Source organism: Carex rostrata, chromosome 1 (assembly GCF_964058835.1).
Source record: "Carex rostrata chromosome 1, lpCarRost1.2, whole genome shotgun sequence".
In the NCBI taxonomy this organism is placed as follows: domain Eukaryota; kingdom Viridiplantae; phylum Streptophyta; class Magnoliopsida; order Poales; family Cyperaceae; genus Carex; species Carex rostrata.
Genome location: NC_135918.1, coordinates 6,719,902 through 6,736,790, shown reverse-complemented (window position 1 = coordinate 6,736,790; position 16,889 = coordinate 6,719,902). Strand labels below are relative to the sequence as shown.

The 16,889-nt window shown below is 34.4% G+C and overlaps 3 protein-coding genes across 4 annotated transcripts; 1 reads left to right on the top strand and 2 right to left on the bottom strand.

The window, feature by feature from the left end:
• The first annotated feature begins 284 nt into the window (after positions 1 to 284).
• Positions 285 to 2,908, top strand: Z-ISO (15-cis-zeta-carotene isomerase). Its single transcript, XM_078303017.1, has 4 exons — positions 285 to 806; positions 1,352 to 1,498; positions 1,716 to 1,925; positions 2,402 to 2,908. Exons 1-4 carry the CDS (start codon positions 369 to 371, stop codon positions 2,735 to 2,737), a joined length of 1,131 nt encoding a protein of 376 aa, XP_078159143.1. The 5' UTR covers positions 285 to 368; the 3' UTR covers positions 2,738 to 2,908.
• An 80-nt stretch (positions 2,909 to 2,988) lies between these two features.
• On the bottom strand, positions 2,989 to 5,079 carry LOC144554685 (nod factor hydrolase protein 1-like). Its single transcript, XM_078303007.1, has 2 exons — positions 3,699 to 5,079; positions 2,989 to 3,316 (listed from the first exon to the last, which is right to left on the bottom strand). The coding sequence occupies exons 1-2, from the start codon at positions 4,807 to 4,809 to the stop codon at positions 3,132 to 3,134; spliced, it is 1,296 nt and encodes a 431-aa protein (XP_078159133.1). The 5' UTR covers positions 4,810 to 5,079; the 3' UTR covers positions 2,989 to 3,131.
• Positions 5,080 to 6,956: 1,877 nt separating this feature from the next.
• On the bottom strand, positions 6,957 to 11,657 carry LOC144554673 (FHA domain-containing protein FHA2-like). 2 transcript variants are annotated; one of them, XM_078302995.1, is made up of 4 exons: positions 11,228 to 11,657; positions 10,623 to 10,899; positions 7,939 to 8,081; positions 6,957 to 7,470 (listed from the first exon to the last, which is right to left on the bottom strand). In XM_078302995.1, exons 1-4 carry the CDS (start codon positions 11,531 to 11,533, stop codon positions 7,261 to 7,263), a joined length of 936 nt encoding a protein of 311 aa, XP_078159121.1. In that variant the 5' UTR covers positions 11,534 to 11,657; the 3' UTR covers positions 6,957 to 7,260. The 2 variants fall into 2 exon arrangements, with proteins under 2 accessions (XP_078159121.1, XP_078159116.1); XM_078302990.1 differs by having other exon boundaries at positions 10,605 to 10,899; positions 11,228 to 11,655.
• Between the last annotated feature and the right edge of the window lie 5,232 nt (positions 11,658 to 16,889).

The following is a 16,889-nucleotide window of genomic DNA, read 5'->3' as shown; positions in this document are numbered from 1 at the left end:
CTTGACATTTTAACTAAAATATTAATTATAATTCAAAATTAATCTAAAATTTGTATATAATATTGAATATGAAGTCTATTTGAATCTTGTAAATACTTTGAATATGGATGCAAGAAATTAATGTAATTTTAATAAATTCAAATCAGTTCTATTAATTACAATAATACAAAATTAAACCATTCTTAATTTTGTCAATCAAACATAATTTTTTTTTTGTCTTCCCATTCCCTCCCTTCCTATACTCTCCATCCAAACAAGGTGGTAAGAGCACTAGAACAAGGTGTCAAGAGCACTAGTAGCCTAGTTTCTTTGTTCTTCTTTTCTTCCTTGAGCGGTCGAAAAGGAAACCACACAAAAAAAAAAAAAAAATGGCGTCTTTCCTCCTCTCCATCGCTCATCCTCACCTCTACCATCTCTCACCACGCCACAGAATCCCGTCTTTACTCTGCCTCCCACCTCTAAAACCAATAAATTCCCACAAATTCTCCCCAGTTCTCTCTCATCCCAAATTGGTCGCACATTTTGTATACCACAAAACCATCGTCAAGAGTTCTTCAATTGGGAGCAGAGAAACAGAGGATTCAATTCCAGACGAACCTCTCTTGGGAGAGGATTCAGACGAATCTCTTTTGGGAGAGGATTCGGCTGCTTTTCAGTTGAGCGAGCAAAAGATATCGTCTTGGGTCTATTTCACTGTAATATTGGGTTCTGTGTTGTTAGCCTTGAATGTTCTGTGGATTAATCCATCTACTGGATTCGGGACAGCATTTGTAGATTCAATTTCAAACATTTCAGGTTCGCCTGAGGTGAGTAATCTAGAAACCTTGCTTTCTCAATTTAATAGGGAAAATATTGGTTTAGGGGGTTGCTCTGATAAAACCATATACTGGTAATCATCTAGTATGCAACTGGTACAATATTTGGTTTGTGAATTGTGATACCACTTCTATTAAGAGCTAAATAATACTAACAATAAGACCAGAGCTGCAATAACATTTTTGAGAAATTCCTGTTCCTTTTTTGTTAATTGTTTCCTTATCTTTTTGAACCTTGTATCGTAGCTTACTAAATCAGGAAACTTCTCTTAGACTGTTTGGTCGTTGTCTGAGTTTTCGTAAATCGGTAAATTTTAAAAACTAGATTTTGTGATGGCCTTTGTAAAGTTGGTTGTTTAGGTAGTTCATCAACAAAAGTTTGCTGAAACCCTAAAGTTGGCATTTTTGTTTTCATTTAGAGCAGTTTAAAGAATTTTAGAAGAACAACGCTAGAATGTTGAATATAAGTTGAAAACCTGTTCAAGAGTACTTAATGAATTGTGCATCCTTTTAATAAGAACTTGTCTCATAATTAGGTCACGATGTTGGTCCTAATGGCAATATTTGCTACTGTGCATAGTGGCCTGGCCAACCTACGTGATCAAGGTGAGAAGCTTATTGGAGAGAGAGCTTTCCGTGTGCTTTTTGCAGGAATTTCCCTCCCTTTAGCTGTATCTACAGTTGTAAGTACCTATCTATCTCTCTTTCCACTTACAATATTTGCAGTAATACCCAGGCTTAGGTTTTTAAAATTTAAAAATATAACTTCTATACAACTTTTGGGTAATATGAGAGTGTCACAAGAGCCAAGTGCAAAATTTGAGGTGGTACAAAGATGCCTAGAAAAGAGCCTACAAACATTTTCATAATATTCTCATGTAATCAGACTTAGTTTTGTAGGTATATTTCATCAATCACAGATATGACGGTACGCAATTATGGCAAGTACAGGCAGTACCTGGTGTCCATGAGCTAGTATGGCTCTCGTCATTTGTCTCCTTTTTCTTTTTGTATCCTTCGACTTTTAATTTATTAGAAGTGGCAGCTGTGGATAAACCAAAGATGCACCTGTGGGAGACAGGAATCATGCGCATAACCAGGCATCCCCAGGTAAAATTATTTGTGATTTCAGACATCTAGAATAATTATAGTGATCCATACCGGTAATGACATATGCAAGCAGAATCATTTAATTATTTTTGGTAAGCCAGATTGCCAGCAAAAAAAAAAGACTGTTCAAGGACCTAGCAGAATAAAAAGAAAAAAACTCTTTTCAGTTAGGTTTTTTAGGTAATTACTGTTTATTGATTTGCATATAACTGCTACAATTTAAAACTTTTGCATCTAAACCAAACATTCTTGAAATATTTACAAACAGGTGCCAATTGTTAGACGGAGTGATGGAAGAAGAAACATAATCTGTTACCATCATTAAACCAAAATCGGAGTTGGGCTTGAAATTTATAAACTAGCATATTTCTAATAATTGAGTGTCATTTGCAAAAAAAAAAAAAAAAATTGGTGTAATTTGCAAAAAAAGGAACAAATTTTTAATGCCTACTTTTTTTTTTTTTCTATTATTCTAGATGGTAGGTCAAGTAATTTGGTGCTTGGCACACTCACTTTGGATTGGCAAGACCGTGGCAATCTCAGCCTCTGTCGGCTTAATAGCACACCATCTCTTTGGGGTTTGGAACGGAGATCGACGGCTCTCAATTCGCTATGGCAAGTCATTTGAAGTTCTTAAGAAAAGAACGAGTGTTATTCCTTTTGCGGCAATTCTTGATGGTCGTCAGAAATTACCAGAAGATTATTACAAGGAGTTTTTGCGGTTGCCTTATATAGCAATCACAGTTTTGACTCTCGGTGCCTATTTTGCACACCCCTTGATGCAATCTTCTAGTTATAATCTTCACTGGTAGAGATACCCCACTAATGTACATAGTGTAATTTTGATGTATTTGTGGACTCGAATGAAAAGGTCGGGAGATAGTCGGTACAATGTTGTACTCGGGAACATCTTAACAACTTAATTTGTATGGAAATAGTGTTATGGTACTAAGGTATATATAGTAATGTTGTATTGTACAAAATTGTTAGTTATCTAAAGTGAATTTCAAGAACATTAAATTAAAATTTCCTGTAAAAATATAACAAATTACAGAAAACCCAATAGAGCCATCATGTACCACTTTTTGAGCACCAAATCTTTTTAACATGATAAGAAACCTGCTTAAACATGGAAAAAATAACTGGAAAACCTCGTGCAACAAATTTCTCATGAAGAACACCTGTCTTTACAACTATAGTTCCCTTTTAAAAGAATAGAAATAATAAAAGAAACAGAAGCAAATTGTGATGTGTTGATCTAGATGCTTGTGATGGATTGAGGCTGTGATGAGGGGAGTTTGACGGGGCCTCTGTTTGCCCAAAACCAAACCCGAACATATTTCCTTCTTCATAGATTAAAGAATTGCGGTACTCGAGCCATATTTGCGAGGCTGCATCAGAAATCCAATTAAATCAGATACCAACAGATGTAAGGCAGGATTAGTACCAGCAACTGATACATACTGGTACCAGAAATGGCCAGCAGGGAACCAAAAATTCATTGAAATTATAGTGATCATGGAATTTCTATACAATTTTAGCCCCACCACCCTTCCCATGGAACCAAAATATCATGGAAAATATAGTAATCATGGCATTTCTATACAATTTAAACCTTATTTCTTGTTACAAACTTATGTAACGTGATACCAAAATCAGAAAAGTAGAAAGCCAGGATTGGCAACTGCAGGTTTCTCTTCATATTTTTTCTAACTTATAATGTGAAATATAAAATATGAAATACCAATAAATCAAATTGAGTAACTAGCTCACCTTGATCTGACATGCTATAGTCCGAGTCATCGAAACTTATAGGCCAGATGAAGTAGCCGAGCAACCGGTACTGCAATGCAAACATTACCTTCTCTTGAACCACCTCAAAACTATCAAAACTCACCCATGTACTGCCAGAAAACAAATATGCAGCCACTGATCTATTATCATATGAAACACTGACACTCGAATCCTTTGTTATATTTGCAATCTCTGAGTATGCCATTAGTCCTGTGTGATTGCTCATTTTTTGTTTCAGCCCCGCAGCGACAATTGGAGACCCCAATTCATTCTTTGCCTTGTTTCTAAGAATCCAAGACCTCCCAAATAGAGGCAATCCCATTACAATTTTACATGGCGGTAAACCGGCATCTAACCAAGAAATGATTCCATAGCTTGTTGAGTAATGGGATGACATGTCATACAATGGTGCATCATAAATTGTTACATTGGTGCTTTTACGAAAGTCAAATGAGAGAATGTTGGTCCAATCGAGGTTATACGAAAGCACATCAATTGGGTAATCAAGATTTTGATCTGGCATATCAAAAATATGGTTTGAGAAGTACAAGGTGGCAGTTAGGAGGAGAGGTGGTAATGATGTTTGATTTTCTTCATCAATTTTGGATCTCCATTCTGTGAGTAACTCTGCAAGATTTGCCATGTCAGCAGATGAACTGGGGAATTGCCATGACAAATCTACACCGTCAAACCCATTCGCACGGGCTAATTGAATGACCGACGAGATGAACTTTTCACGGCTACTTGGGTCAGAGGCAATTGATGAGAACTCAGTTGTGGCAAAGACTGAAACCAGTGTTTTGAGAGATGGGTTTGTAGATTTTAGGGTTGAAGAGAATTTCATGAAAAATGGTACTTCCTCGGATGCCGGTAGAGAGATAGTTGCTTGGTTATAGTCAACTGAGATAGAGCAGTAGTAAAGGTGTGTGTAGAGAGAGGTGTTGATGCTATCTAGTGGAGAATAATGGTTTGAATTAGAGAGCCAGTAACCAGCTCTTACCTGGTTATTAGAGTTTGTGCATTGTTCTTGTGAGAGAGAGAGAGAAACAATTGAAAGCATGAGGAGAGAAATGAACAGCATTTTTGCCATCTTGACTGGTATAGTGAGGTCCTTAGAAAGGGAGAAATGGTGGTGTGCATTGTAGAGAGAGACAGAGAGAGAGAGAGAGAAATCAGAGAATCTCAGTTGTTGAGAAAGGTTGTAAGTGCGTGAGTTCAACACTGAGCAGGTGGTGAAAGGGATCGTGAAAGAGGTCAACTTTGGAAAAAGGAAAAACAAGAAAGAATGGGATAAACTATAAAGGCCTCCTAGCTTTATCTATAAACAGTATAACCTTTTTTTTTTGGTATATACATATATATATATATATATATATATATATTTGTTGCTTATTCTGTCTGTTTTATCGGTGGTAGGTTTGTCTGGAAGAAGAAAGGACACCTTGATTTTTGCATCGTCCAAACAGTAACATGCTGAGATTGCAATTTTGGCACCAAACCTCAGCAAAATTGTACATAGCACCAATTATTTTAAGGCAAAATAAATTAAATAGACTTAACTGCCCCCAAGATTTACTGTTGCAAGACTGGCCTACGGAACAAATACCCATGTGGTGCGAGTACCTCTTCCAGTGCAACATTAGAAGGCAGTGTGTCTTTTTATGATTGGAAACGATTTGGTAAAAAAGAAGATACCTGCCCAAAGTTGGGAATTCAGATCCAGTGCAATACCTGACCGTGTAGAATAAGATCCGAGTAGTTTTAATCTGATGCAAATTTTAAAGTGGACCTCTTTATATTCTTTAATCTTTAGATCCGATGCTTATTGGAGCCATGAATTCAGAATGTGTATCATCTGCATTAACTCAAAAGGGAATCTTTTGAGTTAATGAAACTCAACTGTCTAATTTTAAACGGAGTCAATTTGGTTCCTCTCTATAACATAGAGGCCTTTTAATACTAGTATAGATCTAGTTCACATGAATTTTAAAACAGATCGGATGGTCGAGATTCATTAACTCAAAGATTCTCTTTTGAGTTAATGCAGATGATACAAATTCATGAATTCAACAGCTAGGTTTTTTGTTCGATCTCTTTTAAAATGCGTGCGTGCCACTTCAATATTTGTATGAATCATGTATGCACATTTTGAAACGGATCGGACCGAAGTAATGCCCATTAAACCCAAATTCAATTCGAGTTCGATAGAGATCAAATTAATTTTGATCTGGTATGCTATGAGTATTCTACACGATTAGTACCTAGAAACTCACTCCAAAATTGATAGTTTATGTACTCATTATAATTCAACCTTTTGACAACATAAAGAAATCATACATAGTTCATAAATATATTTTTATGATTTTCTGAAAAGTAACTATCCCGTTTTCATAAAAAAATAACAAAATGATGACATAATCAAATAGAAATTATTTTTTTAGGAAATGAAATTAGGAAAAAAAGAGATTAAGATAAAGTAAAAAATTAAAAAAAGGACCAAAAATAGGTAAATCCATGAAAATATTCTTTTATCAAAGAGAAATAGAAACTATGTCACTTTATTTTATCAAAATTCAGAAGACTCTATAATGGATACTTGAACTTTTAAAACTATGTAACTTAATTTTTTTCAGTAGATTCGGTGGGTTCATTTTGATTTCATCATCTAATTGAATCGTCTAATGATTTTCATAATATAAATTGGCCCAATTTTTGTATCGTTTTAAATTCTTCCTATCCAACGAATTAAAACTTAATTGCTCCAAGTATCAAAATCAGTAACTTTTTATTTCTTTGTTTCTGGTTAGTTATGTAATTATCGTCCATTTTTTTTTTTTTTGGTTCTTGGATAATTGGATAAAGTATCTCATGTTTGTACTGCGAATTATTGGTTACCCTTCTTATTTCAGGGTATTGTAAAATTATCTTTTCGGTTTTGCTTATTTACCAAGTATTTCTGTTTTTCATAAATAGTTAAAAAAAAAATATAAAACCACATTTTCACAAATTTTCCGAAAATATAGATAGATATGTTAAAATCTTAAATTGAAATAAAGACCATCAAATAGTATACACCGACAAAAATGCACATAAATTTTGATAAAAGATCTCAGAAAATAATAACTATTTTCATGCATTGAATAAAATATATCCAACGTATCGATAAACAATTATTAGTTAAAAGCTAAATAATTTATAATGTAAGATTAGATCTGACAACATCTCGTGATTAATCTAAAAATTGAAAATGCTGTGTTAAAAGCTTAATAACTTTTATGGATTACATATTTCAACACATTAAATTATTATTTTTCTCAAAGAACTCAGCTAAAACCATTTATCAAAAATTTCATAAAACACAATTCCTACATCAAAACGGCCGAATTAAACTCAATAGGAACCTCTACACAGTAAAGAGCATAAAGAAATTTTCTTCTTCTGCTCTCAATCACCACCGGAAACCTATTTCAACCTTAAAAAATTTACAATCACTCCACCAGTTCAACCTTTAGAGTCGAGGAGGCAAAGTGCCAAAACCATTTTAGGAGAGCAAGGACACCAGAGATACAAACTCCGTGGTAATTCTTCCTTTTGTCCTCGTATTGATGACGAAATGTTCTGGATATTTCCTTAGAAGGGTCAGAAGGCCGTACCACGGTTTTCCTTTTGTCTCAGAGTCTGTGTAGTCTTCTGAAGTGAGGTATTTTCGCACTCTACTATGGTGCCATACAAGCCCATATTTCTCATACATCTGGAAACAAAATTACAGAAATAATGAAAATGGGGACATATCTAATTTATAACAACATGCAATGCTTGATAACATAGATGAATATTTTAAACTTATAAAGCCCTCAAAACTGAAATTTAGAAAAAAACAGATAAAAAAAATTAAAGGAAAAAAAAAAAAAAAATCTGAAAATGGCCCTTGGACTTTGTATTTGGATCAACCAAGCCCCTGATTTTCTTTTGGTTCAATAAAAAACCCTAACATAGATTTTGGTTCAATCAACCACTCCATTGGTCCAAATCAAAAACTGCTGCATCAATTTGGAAAAGATCGCCTTTTGGTTTCCTCAATTTTCAAATTATCCTAGGTATCCCATGCTTTGTGATCAATAATCATGCATCCAAATAGTAGTCTCAGTAGGTTTAGTTATGAACTAAGCATCAAGCTCGAACGCATTACTAAATAGTCCTCGAAGGGGGTAAAACTGACCTCTTCATGGAGTTGTAACATAGGCATCCATTCACCGGGCCCACAAAGATCTGACAGCACTGTGGCAACTGAAGATATCACATCTTTCTCTTCTAGAAGTAATAGCTGCCTGTTATCAGCCTCTCTGTCTACTCCTTTTTTAACTACAAAAAAATAAAGGTGATAAATATAAAAACAAAAATAATAATCAGCCAATAAGGAGAAAAAAAAAATGATTATTCCATTTCTGTCCATGACTATTATCATGGTTCAGTAATATTTAATTTTGCATATTTCCTTTTAGATGACATATATACCACAGCTAGATGAGAAACAATCTCATATATACGTAGTAAGAGTGGACTTTGCAAGGTTCTTAAATTATTTAGATTGGGTATAAAGGCGGCAATAATGGACTTATTGTTTGCATTTATGATTTGCCAAAACAGGCCTGAACAGTAGAAATGATACTGTCATAGCTTAAAGATATTTGCCACACAACCACACATTGAAAATCAATTTAAGAAACACACGTAATTTTTACTCTCTTTCCCCACAATATCTCCGGTGCTAGAAAATTGCTAGTGCAGTAAATCAGACCATCCATTTAATTCAATGACTGTGTGAGAAAATCTCTCCACAATATCTCCCATCCGACTTTGCCTCCCTCACATGCAGAAAGTAGAAAAAACGAAGTGTTCAGAACACTTCGCTGAATCTATGAATTAAAATAACTTTACAGTGTCTATTCCTCTTTCCAAATTTCTCATATTACTAATTCTTTCCAAATTTCTCCAATTACTGACGCCAACTTTGAACAAAACAAATTGGAAGTTATATCTTCTTACACCATGCATCACTCCCTGCTCTGTTGAATTTGATTTTGGAGTACCACTTCTGCGATGGTGTATTTGGGGACTTCTAAAGATGAACGCTAGATGCTTGATGAAATATCTATAAAGAATCTCTTAAATAGCCTTCACAATTTTCTACCAGCTCAAACAGCCACGGTACTGTAATGTGCTGTGTTAGGTCATTTTTTTCTGAAATTATTTGGTAAATCTTGATTTTAAGCATAAAATGCCACAAGGATCTGAACAAGATAAGACCAAAAGTAAATTACACTAAAAAATGAGATAAAATGGGTTTGCATCAACTAATTTCACAATCCAAGATTATATAATTTAACCTCATCCATATTCTTCAATAATATAGACCATTTTCATTTTGGTCTCTATACATGGTTGTCAGTTTTCCCATGTTTATAGAACTGTCTTGCATTCATTATAAGTAAATTTCATAACTGTCCCGTTGCATACTTGTTTCCTAATTATGTAAATGTGTCTGAAACTAAATGGTTGAAAAATGTGTATTTCTGACAGACTCAACGGAACAGACCAGCGTGATCATGGAGATAATGACCCAGTGCCCCTTCAAACTGGATAGCTGCTATTGGCAAATTTGGATTATAAGGATAGCCAAAGGGGAAGAGAACAAGCAGGAACAAAGAATTTATTCCACAACGCATGTCATGCAAGGGAGAAAAGTAAGATGGGAGGGATATGGAGAAATTTAATCTTATATGTTAAATTCAATGGATGGTTCAATTTGCTGCGATGGAGATGTTACAGCCAGAGTAGGATAAGAATCCCAACAAACAGTGTCGGACTTCTATTTGCAGCAGTTGGGATCACTATCAGATATATCTGATTGTTGGCAGATGCAAGCATGCGATGTTGATTTTGATGCCCCTTTATTTTACCTTCTGCACAGAATCATTGATACCATTTCTGTTCTCATACTATTGCCCCACCGAACAGTACCAGACTTCTATTTTCAGTCGTTTGTTCACCATCGAATAAATCTGATTTATTGGGCCGATGCAAGGATGAAATGCTGGTTGAGAGGTGCTTTTTCTTTGGTGGAGACAGTGCAGAGCTGGTGCTGATTTTTCTGCCATTGTCAGCACAGTGGTTGTGCCCCATAGGTGAACTGGTTTTTACTCCTTTTCGGGTGGACTAGTCAGATGAGGAATTCATATCGCCTAAGATAACATAATATTTCTGTTTAGATCTAGACCGTCCGATCAGAATCTGCACGAATATTAATGAGGCTCCATTTATTCCACCTCGGGCCAGATTGGCCCGGATTCTGATTGGATGGTCTGGATTTAAACAGAAACATTCTACTACCTCAGAGGATATGGATTCGTCAGATAAGTGAATGTTGCGGTGGTAGATTTTTCCGTTGGCATTATCTTCATACATATGGGATCCTACGCCTCCACATCACTCAGTAATGACTTCAATAATTTTTTTTTTAGTTGAATAATTTGAACTTTACCATATACAAAATAATAGTTAAAATAACTACATATTGTACGAACTTTAGCATCCGCAATAGTGCCATTATCTGCTATCCGCTACGAAAAATGCTCGGCTGCTATAAGTCTGTGATCCACTATTTAAACCTTTGGATACACTAATTAAAAAGAACTAGGGTAGTAATAGAAAGAATACTACTCATGTTAAACTGTGGTATAGGCAATAGTTAATGATTCTTTTGTTTTGCAAGGGTCCACTAAATTTCTCCTGCTGCCAGATATGCATCGCAATATGGGAATTTTTGTTGTTATGCAATTACACACAAGAACTTAGCTAAAACAAAAGGGAGACTTTTATACAAACCTAAAAGTCCAGACGGACCTGCTTTCCCTGCCGTACCAACACCACCGGGTATACTCGCATCAGTTGGTACCAATCTTGACCGCTTCCTCATCAATACCGGCTCCATTTCCTCATCTCCAGCACCTTCCTCTTCATCCTCCTCTTGTTCTCCTTCATCTTCTGTTTCTTCTTCATCATCTTCTTCTTCCTCTGTAACATGAGTACTGGTACCTAGCCTTGGTATCGGTCGGGGATCAAATATTGACCGGGTTGGTAAGAGGAAGTAGAATTGCAAATCCCCAATTTGTAGCAGATCCTATAATTTCATACAATTTGTTAAATTTTTGCATTTCTTATTTTATTCTTATTTGTTTTTTTCTTTCCTGGAATGCTTAGTGTCCAATACTTCAATTGAAAGCTTATGCATGCATCTATGCCTAATAAGGCTTAGATATGCCTTCATGTGAGAATTGCAAAGCCTGCTTTCATATTATTTGTACCTACTCTTTAGTCTTCAGTAAAAGTCAGAAAGGACCAAAACCAGTAAAACATTGGTGTTACTTGGCGCAACATTAGCATTAAATCCCAAGCGTATAAACGAAGCAATGCATTTATTTTTTTATTTAGGCCTAAGCATGTAATACCTTAGAATCGAGCTTGACAGGCTGCGAACCAGGCACATGCAACACCCCCTCAACATAGCACCCGTTCTTCCCCAAAACTTCAAGAGCGAATCTCCTGCGTGAGAAGTCATAAAAAATCCTGGCGTGGCGACGCGAAATGTTCATCCCACCGCCAATCCCCGAGAGGTCGACGTCAACCTCTCCGCCGAGCTTCTTGCTGCTCCGCCCGATCACGATCGAGTAGGTTTGCATGTAGTACTCGAAGTCTTCGCCTTGGAGCTTCGCGAAACCCACAGTTTCTTGCTCGCCGCCTCGGATTTTCACCATGGCTGAATCGGAGATGTTATTTTCCTTTTATTTGATTAATTTCGGAGGATTTATTACTGTTCGTTTTTAGAGAGAGGGGGAGGGACGAAGAAAGCTTTGGAAATTGGAAGAGAGAAGACGGGCCTCGATTGGGTAAATATTTTAACAGAGCAATTTTGGCTTCATGCAGCGCACAAACCATGTGTAGCCCCGTTTTGATTCTATAGTCAGTGCGCTGCATGGAGCCAAACCTAATCTGTTAAAATATTGCAAAGCCTGCGTTTGACCGTCTGATCTTTATAAAAGTAAACGGGTTTTGATCCAATCCGTGTGATTTTAATCTGACAGTCATATTAACGACCACTTCGATATGTAAATGGGCACAAGCAGCAGCGGGGGAATTTTACAAAATGTCCATCCTTTGAGAAATATCAAATAAAATGTCTCTTCACTAGATTCCTTGACAAAATGCCCTTATGGACCCAAAGTTACCTTCCCTTCCTCTCCCCTCTCTTCCCATATTGCTCCCTCTCACTCTCCACGTTAATTGCTGTGCCTTTTAATTTGGAAACTTTTTTTTTTTTGGAAAGTATCAAATGAAGAAGGCTGAAGACGCCATATTTGTTATTTTTTTCATACCACATTTAATTTCTTAGATATCATGCATTTTTAATAACTTCAAATATTTGCATTTGACTTACTGATAAGTTATGTTTCGTTTTATTTTTAAGTTATGTTTAGATTTTAATTTATTTGAATTTCTGTCTTTTTTCTTTGACTCACGACTCTTGGTTCAATGATCTGTCGTAATTAATCTACACTATTTCAAATATCATGAAATATCATCTAATATCTCATGTACAGATTTGTAAAGTTTTATATATTCAGTATAAAATTTATTTTATAAAAGATTTTTAACATCTTAATCCTTTTAACAATTGTTGTACTATAGTATTAATTTATTCTATAAAATATTTTGGATTAACATATGAATCTTTATAATATGAGAAATGTTATGATACCCCGAGCCATCAAATTCGAGCCCGTCCCCGAACTGGTTTAACTGGGTTGAACCGTCCGCTAATAACGGTAATTTATTAATTTGTCATTAATTAACGCATCACAGTTTTAATTTGATTGTTTTAAACATTTGCATTTGCTGGGCCGTGCGTGGCAAACTGACTCTCATTAGCCAAGTCTTCTATCTCATACGTTGTCAACCAAGATTTATCATCATTGAAAGACATCGGGTTGTTGACAAACTCACCATCCACCTCTAGACTTTTGTTTGTTTGAATTGAAGCGGCTATGCTTGCGAGACCACCATCATGTTCAATTTCTATCTCTTCAAAATATTCGCTTGCATCAGTAGACCATTCGAATAACAATGCATCAACCATGATCCTACATGTACAAAAAAAATATTACAACAGTGCATTATCATTTCACATATTCATTATAATTTTTGTAATTAAATATATACATATAATTTTCTCCCTATTACCATAAATTTAGGTTTCTGATGTTTTGTTCCCTATACACAGAGTTATACAAAGTTATACATTAAAGAGGTTCGCAAAAAATAGATTTTAGTATATTGAATTTCATGCACACTATTTTATGTCATGCTAAATAGTTAGGAATACCAGTTTATTTATTTCATTTATCATTCATCTTCTTTTTTGTTTAATCCTAAAATTAAAAATAACTATATGTGAAGGACAGGTACGCACAATCGATAGCATGTGAAATAGTAAAATAAAAAATAGTTGAGGCTTATTTTTTGCAAATAAGAAATTAAAAAAATCATCCAAAAGTCAAGTTAAAATTAACTACTTAATCAAACTCAACTAAATAATTTTGATCAAAAAAACATACAAGTTAAATCCAAGAAGTCTCTTATCAGCAGTTCACAACAAATAGGGCAAATATATAACCGGCTTCTGGAACGGAGGCGAATCAAAGGGAAGCAAATTAAGCAAGTGCGGAGGAGAGCAATACGGTGATGCGGAGGAAAGACTGTGGCTCAGTGCGGAGGAGAGAATGATGGGGAAGAGAGACGAAGAGTTTGAGAAAATGAACATAGTATTGGGGAGGCGAACAGACGGAAAGGCTTTTTTTTAAAAAAATTCTACAGAAGTTAGTTTGAAAATAGTGAAAGTAAACAGAGGGGAGGGAACAAATTTATATCAGTGGATCTTACAAAGGCATTTTAACAAAGAATTAAAAAGGAGGGTATTTTGTTTGATTGTTTTTTTATAGGAAATGGCAGTTTGTAAATTTTCCCGAAGCAGCGCCTTATTTGAGTTATTAATGGGCCTTTTAAGGCCTAAAATGTATCGTCTGAAATTTTATTTGGGCCTATGAATTATTTTTATAGAGGTTTGAGGCATTTGGGCTTTTCTCTTCCCTTTTGTACTCAGATTCTGACCGGATTTTTTAAAGAAGAGAATTGAGGTTTCGTGGACGGGTCAGCGGTGGTGTAGCCTCAAATAATTTATCTCAGTGGTGGTTTAGAACTTAAATATTAGATATGGGGTCGAAGAACTGTGAAATTCCTTGTGTATTTTTGTATGTGAATCGTAGCTCACAGGTCACATCTTTATCTATATTTAAAGTCTAAACATTCGATTTGAATTTATTCACGTGATCTCTATATTAAAATATATTTAAAGATCTGATTATATATTTTTTAAAAGCTTATTACTATTAGTAGGTAACAAATTACTATTTTTGAATGATTCAAAATCTTTTAAAAAACTATAATTTTGTATCTATCTAAAATAAAATTCTAAATAACGATTATTGTGCCATTATAGAAAGACTACTATGATAACGAAAGCTATCCTACATAGTTTTTTTTTTAAATTTTTTATTTTAAATTTCCACTAATTATCAGTATTATCTGAAACCTCATAGATCAATAAGTAACACAAAATTGATTAAGGAATTAGAAAATTCATATTGAATTAATACAAGACCCAAATTTCTATTTAAAATATCCCTAATAATTATATCATAGAATATCTATATTTTTCCATTCAAAATAACATAAGCATGATGGCATGAACTATCTATCTTTTTTTCTATTCAAAATAACTTAAACATCATGACATAAACTATTTATCTTTTAAAATCAATCTAGACTTTGAAAAAAAAAATTGATTCTTAAAAATAAATTTTTAATTTAGGCCTTTAAATAAATGCCTACGTAGCATAGGGTGCGTTATTTGCGCTACAAGCTACGCGCTATAGCGGATCTCTATTACCTTTATAGCTGTCATAGCGCACTTTTATTCTATAGCTTAGCTTTTGATATCTAAAAACGCTATAATGCCGCTATTTAGAACATTGATATAAAAAAAGAAAAAAGTAAATTATTTAAAAAAAATATATATATATATATATAATTTGGTCTCATAGCACATTTTAATATGGATATCATGTTGAGTTGAGAGGTTCAAATCCACTATTTGAATTTTGAAAATAAAAATAAAAATGTGAGGTTATATTACATGAAAGACATTAAGACATTTGAACCTAAACGATATTAATTAATTAACGTACTACTTAACAAGTAATAAAGTATGTTATCAATGCTGCTTCTAGTTTCTCTTTTCAGGTATTGAATTTGCAAAAGAAAAATTGACGCTTTAATAGACAGCCTGGACTTGATTCAAATATGCTCAAAAATAGAAGGTGGTTGTGAGGCAAGACATTTCACCAATTGACAGATTGGGGTTTTGGGGTCATTTTTGTGCTTGTTTGGTGGCAAAATGATTTAAGAGGGGCATCAGCTCAATTCATATTACTTTTCACATGTTATAAGCACTGGTTTGTGGGGCAAAAGGAAAAAAGAGGTTTCTATGTTCTTCTGTAGCGGGTGCAAATATAACTTCCTGTGCTGCTAGGCAGTAAAACTGTAAAAGAGGTAATGGTTGATTTTTAAAAAAATTTAATTTAAAAAGTGTTCAACATATGTTGGAATAATAGTAAAGGTTTAATTATAGCACTCAACAAATCCATCATATAAATCAACGAAAAAAAGTGACACTTGACATATTTTCTCAGATATAAAATTTCAATGCTACTATATTTTTAACAAGGTGTGTAATTTCTACAATCAAAGATCATATATATGAGAAACGGGAGATAGCACAACTAACTAGAAAAAAGTTCTAAGGTTGTACTCAAAGGTCGAGAGTTTGTTTCTCCCTCACAATTTTACAGCTTCTGCGAAGGTTTTCAAAAAAAAAAAAAAAAAATCATATATATCACATGGTTAGTTACATATGAACGAAGAAACAGCTGCTGTGACAGGTGATAACAAGTCCACTCAAGTTACCGACAGCACTGCCACAGAAGAGGAATAAATATTTTAACAAAGCTGTTTCGGCTTCGTGCAGCTCACGAACTATGGAAATTAAAATGATGCTGCATATGATTCGATCTCTGCATCAAGTGAAAATTGCTCTGTTAAAAGTTTACCCAAGGTTCTCTGGTATCACATGGCTCTGCACAGGTACCTAGACTTGATTGCGCTCGCTCGGAAGTCGGAAGCTAGTTTCCAAATTCTAATTTTGCTGATTTGTGCGTCATTTATTATGCAAATCTGTAACGATTATTATCATTGTTGTTTTGACTTGCAGAGTTATATACTAGTTTGTTTTGACTTTTTTATACGTACGCTGTATGAAGCCAATACAAGATTGTTAATATCTTTGTTATAAACTTTGACGATATATTGTTTATTAACTAAGAATTAGAGTCAGATAGTAGATTTGTTTGTTACAATAGGATTCATCCGATTTTAAATATTTTATGGGATCTACACGACTATTGAAGATAGTAGATTTGGTTGTTTGTTTTCCATTGGAGGAATGAGATCGTAATAACGAGATTCTACTTTTCGTAGCGAACAAAAGAATCTTATTTTGACATCTCACGACAATGCTCCAGTCTGCATTTTTGACAGAGGATTTACCTCTTGCCTTGCTGTGTGATTGGAACCCTGCAGTGCTCTTGTATTATTATACCTTTTACCATTAGATATAGTGTGTTTCTTTGGCTGTAGATTTTAACAACGCGGTTTTAGCTTCACACAGCATGGAGGATAAAGAAAAAAGAAATTTCATACTGTACTGTGCATTCTGTGCTGCGCTGCGTTAAGTGAAAGATGTGTTGTTAAAATCTGCACTCCTTTTTTCACCTACGGACTTGAAAACATTAGAAAAAAAATTGTGCTTTTCTTCTGTTTTTAAAATTTTATTCTAATAAATGAAGAATGATCTACATGTTACATGCATATTGAATTGAAAGTCCTGGTATTTTTCAAATTTCTCATAATTTGTATTTTTTTTAAGTAGTATTAATAAAA